We start from the raw sequence: 12,648 nt of genomic DNA, 5'->3' as shown, positions 1-12,648 counted from the left end.
AAAAAATGGCTTCACAACTGTAAAATCCTTGAACTTCTACAAACAGTTTGCAAGTCTGGTATGTAAAACCAGATTGTTCACAAACTATGCACTCTGCTGAGATTACAACAGTTGCAAATTTAGAAAGGGTCCCTTTATGGCCATTAATCTGTCCAACAGAAATATGAATACATAACCCATGGTCCCCGAGACTTGGAAGTCACAAGATGAATAATATTTGTCACTAACAGGACTCACAGAAACTATTGCCTTCTAAAAAGCACTGTCAAAATTGAGTTAAAAACTTTCAGATGATGATCTAAGTTCCATTTAAATTAACGCTTTCATTTAATTAATTTTAAATTCATACTAATAATGACATTTTGCTGCCTTTCTCTAAAATGCTCTATGGGAAAGGATACTGAATAACTGAAATGCTCTGTTCAAGGCTTTTGTGGAAAGCTACAAAGCAGTTTTGACTGGAGGGGTCAGGTGGGGCTTCTGGCATCAGAAGGGAAGGGAATAACAAAACCTCGAAGAACAGTTGTCTCATTCTAACAATTACAAAGCTACAAATGAGTTAGCCTCAGAAAGAGTATTTTTCTGCCATGAAGACCAGACATCAGTTTTGGTTTATTTTTAATAAATACCAAGTTACAGCAGATTTTAAAACGGAGTTCTTTCGTTTTGTTTCATTTTGTTTTTTCTGATGCAACACAAACTGAAACAAGTCAAGGCTATTATTGTAAAGCAGAAAAAATAAAAGGTTGAAGTATTGCATTTTATTCAACAATTAAATGACAGAGCGAGAAATCTATTTTATCTGGCTGGATGTTATGTTTTGACACGCAAATTTCATTTCAAAGATGGCATTTTTTCCTTGTCTTATCACATTACTAATACATTTGCAACTCAAATGAAAAGGACAAGAAAGCAAATAAAACAGTTTCTCTACTGAGTAACGTTATATGAGCAAACTTGTCCCTTTCCCTAAAAACCTATCAAATTGGCATAATACACATTCATAACATTTTAATGCATTATTGGTATAAGTAATGTGTTTATTCACGTTATAGTTTTGATGCCACAACAAAGAGTTCACCAAAGTAGTATTTGTAATGCTTTTTCCTCTAAGACACGTTTGATTGCATCACTAGTTTAATTACCACTCAAGCTAACATTTCCTTCTCTATTTCAAACTAGCATGTGTGGTTGGTTTTTTTTTTAAGTCTCTATTTTTGAATGTAAAGACTTGATAACTTGTGGGTTTCTGTTTTGAATAGAAACCAATAGCTGGACATTCCTGTGCACTGAAAACATGCAGTCAAAGATTAAACTGGGGCTTCAGGACTATTTCGGCTCCACCCAAATAAATAGTCCAAGGGAAACTATTCTGCTTAACATTCTGATATACAGGTTGCCAAGAACAGCAGTGTTTTTCAGAAATTATTTTTTCTTCGAAGTCAGCCTATCTCATTGAACATTGCATTTAAACTACCAAAACATAGTTAAAATGCAAGAAAATGGTCTAGAATGAACATCGCACTTAACCTACCAAAAAAAAGGTTGAGCGGTGGAAAATGGTCTGATTTGCACTTAGGTAATTACAAGTGTTTAACTCCAATGACGGGAACTCCTCCCTAAAATAATTTTTCTGCTGTTATTTTACCAGTGAGATCCATTTGTTCAGGAGTTCAGAGAGAAGGGAATATTTAGTCTGCAGCACAGGAGCTCCTGTACAAAAGTCTTCATTTTCTCAAAACTGAGTTCTTCCTTAATAGACAAACCAGAGAATATATGCTGGATTTTTAAACGAAGGAACAGCAGGAAAAACATAGGTACAAAACTTACAGCTAGAACCATCTAAAAGGCTCTGTCAACTTTCTCCATCACATGGGACTCCTATTCCTACCCAGCCTATAGACTAGAGTTACAAAACCCGCACAAATTGGTTAAATAAACTGAGTTATTTCAATGAGAGTTTGGGATGTGGATTCCAGCAGGGTATGAAAGGTGGCTGTAACTCTCTATTCAGAGGGGACAGAGCTCAAGAGGTGAGGTTTTGTAGGAAGCATTTGGAAATAAAAAGGTTTATAGAAAAGAATTAAGTTCGGATTTCTCTTTGATAGTTATTTTTCTGAAACTTCCCCCAAATCCCAAACCAGCAGAAGCACTTGACCTCTCACAGCACTTGGGGATTTCTTTTAGGTGAGGGTGTCAGTATACCCTGCTGACACCAGCCCAATGCTAGACCAGGAGCAGACGCTCTGCATCCCACCCACCCTTAGCAGTGCTGTGGGACTCTTGTTCCTATTACTTGAGCATACTCTTCCATAATTCTAGTTTACTTTTTCTTCTTAGCGGACAGTAACTTCCTGTTTGTTCTCCCGATAAATACCAGAACTTCAGCTAAAAATGTAGAAGTTGTCTAGATTATCTTGTCTTGTGAAACCCAAGCAATGGTGTGCTGTGGTCGAGTTTTGACAGATTCCCCCCGAACAGTCAGAGACGACCGCCTGTAGCTACTTGCTGCTGTGCCCTTCTGACGGCACTTACTGCCCCTCGCGCAGAGACAGCAGGAACGGACGCCACTTTACTAGCTTTTTGCATCTGCTACATTAATTTACACCTCTATTTGACTTCCCAGACCAGACACTCCAAGGAGTATGGTAAGAAGTGCAAGACTAAATTTTCACATGGGGTCCGTTTCAGACTCTTGTTCTAGAGATGCTGACAAGGAATTTTGGTTTTCAATAATGTTTGAAGAAACCAGTCACTCAAGTAAAGTGGGAAACTTGTCTTTTTTTTTGAGCAAGTGGTCTTCCCTCATCAATTCGTATAGTACTGAAGATTAAAAATAGCTCTTCAGCTGGGGTACAGCTGTGCAGCATTGACTTAAATGGAGCTGCACTGACTCACAACAAGCAAGCATCTGTACATAGCCCTTTACTACTGCAAACACGTAACTTAGCACTAACAGTAAGTAAATACTGGTGTGGCATTCACTGGAGCCGGTGGGCAGGCTGGCTGACTACCACTGCTGCTCCTCATAGGTGTGACAAACTGCAGGACAGCGACGTGGGGATAAATTGAAATTAGCTGCCTGTTAAAAATTCCACCTCGTTCTCCTTATCAACATATGAACGATGTGTTTTCCCAATGGCACTAGTCTCTTATTTCATTAGATATCCTCTCTGCTTTCTTCCATGTCTTTTTTCCCCTCATAGTGACTTTTTGCACAGGCTGTAGTAATTCCTTTGTTTTCTAGGCCATTAAACCATTCTCCCTCCTCTCCAATAAACAGAAAACAAATACTACCAGTCAGTGAGCAGACATATTTCCATATGAAAAGTATCAAAAAGCTGGCTGTTCAAGGCTGACATTACAGAATTGGGATACGTGGACAATACCACCCTGAGCCTTCTGAATTTTAAAATTTTTTTGAGAAACATAAACACTTCTTTTCCCTTGCGGCTCTGAATGCCTAATCTAAATCCCTGGTTGGATATATTCTGCACTAATGTAAGGCACTGCAAAACCCATCAAACCTGAAGCAGATTCTCCCATCACATCTCATTTCCTACAGAGGCTGGTACGCATGATCCAACATCAATACCAAAAATCTCCAGTGGAGCCAGGTTTTCCTCCCATAGGGCTGAGTGTCAAGCTGTAGCTGAAACTTAGCATTTTTGGTCTAAACCGTTGCGGACTTCACCTTCACCACCACCACTTCCTAGTTTTCGGTAGCAGCTTCTTTCTTTCTTGCCCCCACCCCATACCCACCTCCCCCAGAGCTTCGGGGGTTCCCTGGAACCCCTCAGGCCCACAAAGCCTCGGCTGGTGAGAAAAGCGGGAACCAAGCGGGGAAACGAGAGCAGCACAGCTTTCAGGTCACACTTAGGGGACAAAGAACTGCAACGCACACCGAATGCTCTCCCAGGAGACTCCTTGCACAACTGCCTCTTTAGACAGGCTGACGTGGTGGATTAATGGTTCAAGTATCAGACAGGGGGAAAAGCATTGCACATGCTATTAAACCACTATTAGATTATTTGCCTGCTGAAGTGAAACTGCTTGTGCTTTCTAATGAATTCTCTGCATTTAGCATTAAGCTCTCTGTTTTTACAGAAAGTTACACTTGGGTAATTAATCTCATGTTCGTTTCCTGCACATGTAAGAGAGCAGCCTTTGTTAGGGAATGATAAGACACTTCTAAGAATAGTGCTACTAAGAGCATCAGCTTTGTAAGACATTACAGGAAAAATATAGGCTCTTAACACCTGCTTTTTGCTTTTCAAAGTTTTGAAATTAACGGTCTGCTTACCTGGAACCAAATTCTGACTTGTTCTTGAGTAGAAAACCTAATTGCTTTCATCAGAGAACAAGCATAAGTGAAGGTATACTTTGGTCTTTAGGCTCCAATCTCAGAAAGATGTATTTGTTTAATTTTATAAACACTGTAAATATTCTCAGTGGCTTCAGTGGGACTATCTGCAGTTCCCAGTCTCACAACCTGAATTCATCACTTTGTCTGGTCTCTTAACTACAGATTCCACTGAAATGAATTGGATTTTCTTAGTGATTGTAGTAGACTGAGGATTAAGAATTTATCTGCATGTAAAACAAGAGACCCTCAAGCTGGACCTTATAAAGGCCGGATGCTGAACTGAGGAAAATGTAAACTGGGAGACAACCCTGTGAGAGCAACCGAGTTACTCCAGTGTAAGAGACATCCCGGTGAGCAGCAGACCAAGCCTGTATTTGAAGCTCCCTGGAAGCCTCAGCTCAGACCATGGGTTTTGCCAGCTGAACACAAAGGCTGGTGTAAAGCTTGGGGATTTATGTATGTTGTCAGTTCAGAACCAGAGCCAACACCATTCTCCTGTAAGCGGTTGACACTTGACACCTACTGAAGTCAGTTTAAACAGTCATTGTTTTAAAGCTTGTGTTGTTTTTAAGCAGTCACTGTGGATCAGCCCGAGCTATCTTACCACCCCAGTGCAAGATGCACGACCTGCCGTGCTGATGAAACTATATAAAAAGTGGGAAAAAGAATAGTTTACAGCGGTTAAGAGCCAATTTCCATTTAGTTTGTAGCATCTACCGTGTAACCAGTCACATGTGAAAGGACATTAATCTTTGCTGTACTTGCAGCAGATTTCTTTCTGCTTTATTGTGGACAAAGGAGTCGTTTATCCTCCTAACCAGAAAACAAAGCCTAATCTGCAGAGATCTGGCTAATCTAGTGGTTGATGTTTGAAGAATAACATAGACCCAATTTCCCTAGGTTTTGTAGTGCAAAATCTGAGCAGAGCAGACTGCAACTAGTCTTGTGAGCTGATCAGAGCCCCTGTTGTGACTATTATCTTCACTGTATAATGGGGGCTTTCAAATCCCATCTTTATCACATTCTGTTTTCTCTACTTTGCCCTTTTATGAATATTGAGTCATCAAAAATAGCTTCACTGACAGAGTTACTAATGATACCAGCTGGGTGAATCAGTGGCTCTTACATTGTCTAGTGCCTGCTATACAGTGCTATTAGTACACTCGTTACAAAATAGAACGAAAAATAGATATCCATATTTTAGTTGCAGCTCCCTTGAGACACATCATAGTGGTTATTTTAGAATTGGAAAATGTTACCTGAACAAAGCAAATATTCAGCCATTTCAGTGCAATACTGTGATCTAAAAGAAGAAACTCTGTCTTAGAATAAGTTAAAAGTAAATTCTAACATCAGTAAATTATCCTTTCTCCCCACTTTTAGTGCAAAGAAAAAATACACTACCAACTGATATCTACCACGTTCTTCACGAGACAGTTATCCCTCATATTACTAGAAAAAGCTAACATCAGCAGACCAGAAAAAATGCTGATAAACAGAAGTGAATATGACAAATGATGTAAGCTGTATGTATGGCTCGGGAGTGCGATAGCCACATATGGTGGCATCCTTCTAGTCCGGTGCAGCGCTCTGGGGTGAGTTAGGTTACAAGTGCGTGACTCAAACGCGTACCACCGATTCCAGAAGCGTAACAACAGCACCAACGTGCCTGATGAAGAACCACCACAAATGAGCGTGCAAAATGGCCCACGACGGGCTTGCATTTTTAACGCTGTCCCAAGCAATTTTTTAAGGGTCGTTTATTTCTACCTGGAGTGCCTTCCTGACAGTCCTACAACGATAGTTTCCTATGTTTGCAACACACTGCCTCCTTTTTTTCTTCCTTTTTTTTTTTTTTTCCCAGAAAAACAGGCAGGCAGATACAGAACGAAACAAGGGGCCCCCTTTACACATAATGCAGTTGCAGCTTTCCATGCATGCAGCGCTTGCTGCTTCTCATCAGCCCCCTTCACCTTTCAGCTATCAGGAACTTTACAGCACGGCGTCTTCCAGCACCTCTTTATCACAGACACAAAGTAAAGCTTTCTGCTAGCAACTGCATCTGGCACATTAAATCGGTAAATAAAACTATTGCAGATGTTGCCTTTAGCAAGTGTCATAGAAATTACAGAGCATCTTAACAAAGCAGAGCCTCAGAATTTAAAGTAGTGGGTTTTCTTCAGGAGGTTCTTGCCCTTCCCTGCAAAAGTGACATCTGAAATTCTGTTACAACAATTCTGTTAGTTACGGCAACATTAACTGAAACCGAAATGTGGTTTTTAACCAAGATACGTTGCATAACAACTGAAGTAGTATAACCTGACGAGCTGGGAAAGGTTACTTCCAAAGGGCACAAGAATACCGGTGCAAACTAAAATACTGCATAAGCACACGGACTTGCAAATCTTTTTGTTTTGGTCCAAGGCGAAGCCGAAACAGGCGAGACATTTCAAAAGAAGAGTAAGGCACCGAGCACATGCCGAAATCCGTTTAGCGAGAAAAAAATACCAGCAGAGCCTCTGCACTTACGTATCTCTTGAGTTTCTTCTCGGGGGGCGATTTAATGAGCCATCCAGTGCAAACGACGTCCCCTGAGCTCATCTTCCCCCCCGGCGCGGAGCGGCGATGCGGGAGCCAGGGTGCGGGCTGCGGGTGCGGGCGGGGGTGCGCGTGTATTGTTCCCCGCCGATTTGAACCCAGCAGCAATCGGCTTCCTTCAGCCGGGCTCTGACACGGCTCCAGCCCGAGGAGGAAGTCATGACATTGATCACTGACACGGCCAGCCCTCCCTCCGCCGCCAACACAATGCAACACACCGAGCACGTGATGGGCGGCCGGGGCTCGCCGCCACGCCGCCGGCGGCTGCGACACCCACCGCCGCCGCCGCCGCCACCGCCACCGCCAGCGGGCGGCTCCCGCGCCCGGCCCCGCCGGCCGCCGCATCGCTCCCCCCCGGGGGGGGGGAGCCCGGCTCCGCGCCCCCCCGGGAGGGGGCAGCCCGGTGTGCCGGGGATGCTGACAGCCCCCTGCCCGGGGGCGGGGGGGGGGGGGGGGAAGCACGGCGGAGCTTTGGGGGCTCCGGGAGGAGCGGAGCCCGCGGCGGCCCCGGGGAGGTAGCGCTGCAGCTGGTGCCCCCGGTGGGGCTGGCCTCGGCGGCGGGAGAAGGGCTTCGGCCTGGCGGCGGCGGCGGCGGCACCGGTGGCGGTGCCGTCCCGCACAGCCGCTGCGCTCCGTCCGCACCGGGAGGTCCGCTTCAGCTTCCACCGCCCGCCTGCCCCGCTACCGCCGGACTTCTTCAGCTTGTGGATTTAAAGGGTTGTCAGTGGCGTTTGGTCCCCTGTGTGAATTTACTACAAATAAACTCGGGTTTTTTTCGGCTCACATCATTGCGGATTTTTTAGAAACAGAGTTTTTCAGAAATGACCTCAGGGGCACAGGTTGCCATTCCACTGCCGCAGCCAAAAAATGTGACCGCAAGGTGCATAACTTTGCCGATATCCTTGGAGTTAGTGCCTCTTCCCAGGATGGGAAACTCCTGGCTTTTCAAGGACAGGGCACCTTGTGTTCATTTCTACAAAGCTGTTTATGGCTTTGACTTAGATTTAAAGTGGACACAGTGATTCTTCACTGGTTTTTACTAGTGTGTAATTTCTGAGGAGTCCCGTATGCTTCTGCCCAGGTGCAGCGCACACGGTGGAGCCTGGCTCTGCAAGGTGGGGTTGGCATCAGGCCTGGGGGAGAGTTTAACGTCTTCACAGAATTTTTCACAGCTGTGCGGGGAGCTCTTTGGCAGGGCCGGCTGACAGCGGCTTGCAGCGTCACTGCTGGAATCGGACAAACTGGAAACCATGCTTGGTTTTTTTCAAGATTTTAAGCAAAAACTTTGTGGCGATATGTATTTATTGTATTTAATATCATATGTACTATAAATGGCATATAATATATAAATATGTGCCCTGTGTATATTTGCATAACCGTATAAATAAATCTGTATAAACTCATAGCATCCCCGTTGCTAGCGCTTTACATTATCACCTGCCTTAAAAATCTTACCGTAAATAAAATCTGTCATGGATAAACTCTAAACACTTCATTTCAAATGTGCTCTGACTTCTCTACACAGGTTTTGGTTTGAGAGTAAGTGACTTTCATGCAGCCTTCCAATATTATTTAATTCCCAGCCTTACATTCTACTACCACCTTCACTCAGTCCCATATAGCCTTTATTCACAGTGATGTTTTAACAACGTCACGTGTTTAATAGCAGGTTTGTGAACAAGGCTTTGTAACGCTTCTCCTTGGAGAGAAGCATCCAGCCATGGAACTTATTTAGGGAAGGAAAGTCACACTTTCCTTCCACATGAGACTTGACTGTATCACTGACAGATTTGATAGCCTTAAACCTGAAGGCTTTAAAACATTTGTCTGCCAAAATAAAATGAATTGTGATATACTTCATGTCTTATCCCTGCAGTGTCACAACAATACCCATTTTTCCCTGGATCATTCTTCAGACAGATGGGCTCCCCGTCAGGTTCCTTGTGCAGCTGCACAACCACTTGCAACAAGGCAGCAGAGGAGATGGGGGCGGGGGGCAGGACAGGGTGGTGAGGAACCTGGACTGCCAAACGGATCTAAATGCCGAATACCAAACCACAGCCTTAAAGAGAGCTGAGGCTCCGTCTTTGCTTGTGCTCAGTGATAATGCTGCTTAAATCACCAGTCGTCCTGATCTCTGAAGCCACTTGTCCCTGCCCTTCTGCCATCTCCTCCATTACACAGGCACAGTCTATTTGCATGGCTACAAGATGAACTGAATCAGAAAACTGACAGTTTGGAAAAGGATGAGTCAAAAATAAGAGGTTTTCCAGCTGGATCAGGACTAGTTTCCTGATCCGATAAATGCTGTGGCCTACCACACACTCATACCTGACCAAGAGAGGGGGTGATGCAGGGGCAGTAATAAGAAATCAGCAGTTGCTTAAATTGGCACTTCTGCCCAAAAAAACGCCTGCTGAGTGGTAGCCATGGTGACAGGGAGGGGTACAGCGATTCTGTTCCCTGCTAGATGTGTCGCTCCTCTGTCAGATGGCTCCTGACCTCGCTGCTGGAACGGCTCAGCTGCTCGTGAAGCACCTGCCGAATACTTGCACGTTGCAGCTCAGCATATTCAGAACAAATAAAATCTGTGCCAGTTTACTTGTGGTGCCAGTAGCCTGAGGGGAAACACAGGAAGCCAGAAATCATAATTAAGCAGAGCATGTGGGGGTTAACATGTTTGTTATGAAAGCTGCTGTGCCTTCTTGGTAGTTGTGCTCCAAACATTACAAGAGCAAATAAAGTTATTTTCTTACCCTAATGATTCTCATTGTGCTGATAATGTGTCACTCACTTATGTGTTTGACAATAGAAGGCTTAAAGATGAATGGTATCTAGCCCTGATGGAAGAAGTGGGATCTCACTTTTGTCCTGCTCCGTGCACAAATTCTTCAACCACTTTTAAACTACAAAATTCTTTACTTAAATCCTTCATCAGGATGGTGAATGACAGGGTCTTTGTTTTGAAAATCTTACAGTTGAAGACACATGTAGAGAGTGAGCTGAGGTTGGAAACAGAATGGAAAGTGAAGGGAAAGAGCAGCAAGGAAAAATTTGGTTAAACATCTCTGTAAAACCCTTAGGGTGTTCTATTTTAGTTCCAGCTTTTGCATTTATCCACTAGCATTTAGTTTCAGACTTCAAGTGTGTTTTGAATAAACGTGCTGAAATCACTGGCAAAACCCAATTAAAAAAGTTTAAAAGTAAAAATTCCTTTCTTAATATTATTGCAGTGCTGAAAGTTTTGAAAGTGTAGAATTACATATGTTTGCTTAGGTTTATTTGTCTCACCTTTTAAGCTTTTATTTTATATCTGTGGCATAGTTACTTTGGAAAAGATCAGGTTTTGCTCAGTAACAACAACGTCAGCCAGTGGTGCCTGCTTCTCCAAATCTGCTGTAGGCAGAGCTACAGGAGCGTTCTCAAAAACGACTGACCACTGAAGAAACTCAAACCAAAATGACTTGCAGTTAAGTAAAATTCTTTCTATCTGTATGAGATCAGAGCCAGTCTTAGCAAAACTTCGAGGTCTGATAAGAGAATTTTTTTCTTGCTGTGATGCTTCCTACAGTAAAGTCATGAGCTGAGAAGCCTTCATGGGTATGAACTGTAGACATGATTACAGAGAAAGTAAAAGTAAATGAAATGTAAAACATAAAATTGAAACCCCAGAAGGTAAAATCATTCTCTGTGTCCACACAAACTGTACAGCTCATTCATGTTCTGATAGGTCTCAATCAAATTTCAAGAACTGGATCATGCCAGAGTGTTTGGCCTCACCAGACCAACCTCATATGTGCCACTAGCGAAGATCAGCGTAAGCACGATCAGTTTGACCCCGAATGTGTGTGCAATTCACAACAGCCAGATACCTAAGAGGAATTCTCTGCTCGTCACAAAAGTACTGGTCTACTCTTCTCCTTTCCTAACTTAGGCTATTGATGTTTCAGAGAAAAACACCACTTGACTACTAATAAAACAGAAGAGAACGAATTGGCTAATTACATTTGATGGGCAATTCCACCATGACCCTACAGGCAAGTCATTTGAAGAAGTGTGCTATTTAAGCTTGCCCATTTCCATGTTGCAGAGCAACTGGTGGTGTTATTGTCAACATTGAGAGCAGTGAAAGTCCTTGCTCCCCTGTGGAAAGAAGAATAATTGAGATGGAGAGGATGGTAAGGATCAGGAGGATTTACTTCGTTCACAAATTTCTAGGTATCAAAGCAGGAAGAGACACCGGAGTTATCTAGACTGACATTCCCTCAAGCATGTATATTTTTCCCACACTCTATCCCCACATTTAATTTACAAAACCCAGCAGGGGTTGTGAAGGTTGAGGTGCATTCAAGACACAGCCATAGCCCTGGGAGAACAGCCCTTTTCTCTCATCTAGTGACTGATCCCTGTTTACATATGGAGCTCACACCACACTTACTCAGCAAAATGCTAACATGCCTCTGCAGCATTCCCACAGCAAGCAGAAAAGCCCAGTATCACAAAAAGACATGACACAGTATATATGTTCCAGCTGTTCCTGACAGTTACCACTCTGCTCCCCGCTGCAGACAAATATTTCACTCTCTTTCCATTCACAAGGACAAACTCAGCAAACTCACAGGGGATAATGCAGCCCCTTCTCTTCCTTTCAGTAGCCTGTCCTCACCACACAAATCAGGTCTAATAGAGGAATGCACACAGATCATCAGAGCAACATGATTTGTTGCTGTTGTTTAAACAATTAACTACAAAAATTGGAGCCTGACCACTGGCGTAGAGCGATGCCGACCCTGTCTGCTGTGCACTGCTTAACTGATGAATATATCCCGCCCGAACCGCGCTGTGTACTCGGTCACCCGCAGTGGCAGCGGGACCCAACGGTCAGACACCTGCTTTCGAAGCAGGAGCCATTGTGAAAATACAAAAAGGAAAACAGACAGTTGAACGTTGCTGTGGTTTTGCTCCAGGAAGTATATGAACTATGCAAGCTGTGTGTGGGTATGGCCTTTATTGTTATGGACAGGGCAGAATCTAATTTTACCGAAAGCTCTCATGCCACATAGCGAGAACTCTGTCAATCTGTTTCAGAAAACAGACCAACGCCCTCTGGCACTAATCTCCTCCGGGAAACAGCAGCAGACATCCAGCATCTCATAGGAAAGTCACCCATTCAGGAAAGCAACGGATGGAAGAGCTGGTGTTCTGCAGAACAGTCTGTTTATTTGCAAATGTACAACTGCCTTTTTCTAAAGTGGGGGTGGTACCAGAGCCCCACTTTGGTACAAACCTCTGGCCTGGCACTGTCACCAGCAGATAGGTTTCTCTCTGTCGCCCACAGGAGCATACATTAAAAATTGCGCCTTTGCTACTTTTCAGCTTCTGTTTGCGGACTAGTAAACAATCTCATGATGTCTACATAGATGGTCAAGCAGTCATGGCCGTTACTTTCTACATATGCTTTGGTATCAACCCTTTTCTGAGGGTTTCCCTGTGGGGTTAATTTTATCAATGGCCCCTCAAGGTCAGAAAATAATCCTCGCGGCTGAGGGAAGAGATACAAAAGTACAGAAGGTGGCTTTTTTTTTTTGAAGAGTCAAAATGTCTTTTCTAATTGTCTTAATTACTTTAAGAAGCTAAGAAAAATGTACTACCTTTTTCATATATAACAATGATGAAAAGTACTC

General features: G+C 43.5%; 1 protein-coding gene across 3 annotated transcripts in view; it reads right to left on the bottom strand.

The window, feature by feature from the left end:
• GAB3 (GRB2 associated binding protein 3) overlaps positions 1-6,967 on the bottom strand; it is a 69,082-nt gene extending 62,115 nt beyond the window's left edge. For all 3 annotated transcript variants that reach the window (XM_086470135.1, XM_009946351.2, XM_086470136.1), the window contains exon 1: positions 6,896-6,967. In XM_086470135.1, the coding sequence (XP_086326261.1) occupies positions 6,896-6,967 (72 nt within the window). The remainder of the gene's footprint in view (positions 1-6,895) is intronic.
• Between the last annotated feature and the right edge of the window lie 5,681 nt (positions 6,968-12,648).

Source organism: Leptosomus discolor, chromosome 9, assembly GCF_034619465.1.
Source record: "Leptosomus discolor isolate bLepDis1 chromosome 9, bLepDis1.hap2, whole genome shotgun sequence".
Classification (NCBI taxonomy): Eukaryota; Metazoa; Chordata; class Aves; order Leptosomiformes; family Leptosomidae; genus Leptosomus; species Leptosomus discolor.
Note: the sequence above shows the minus strand (reverse complement) of the source record. Positions and strands in the feature narration are given on the sequence as shown.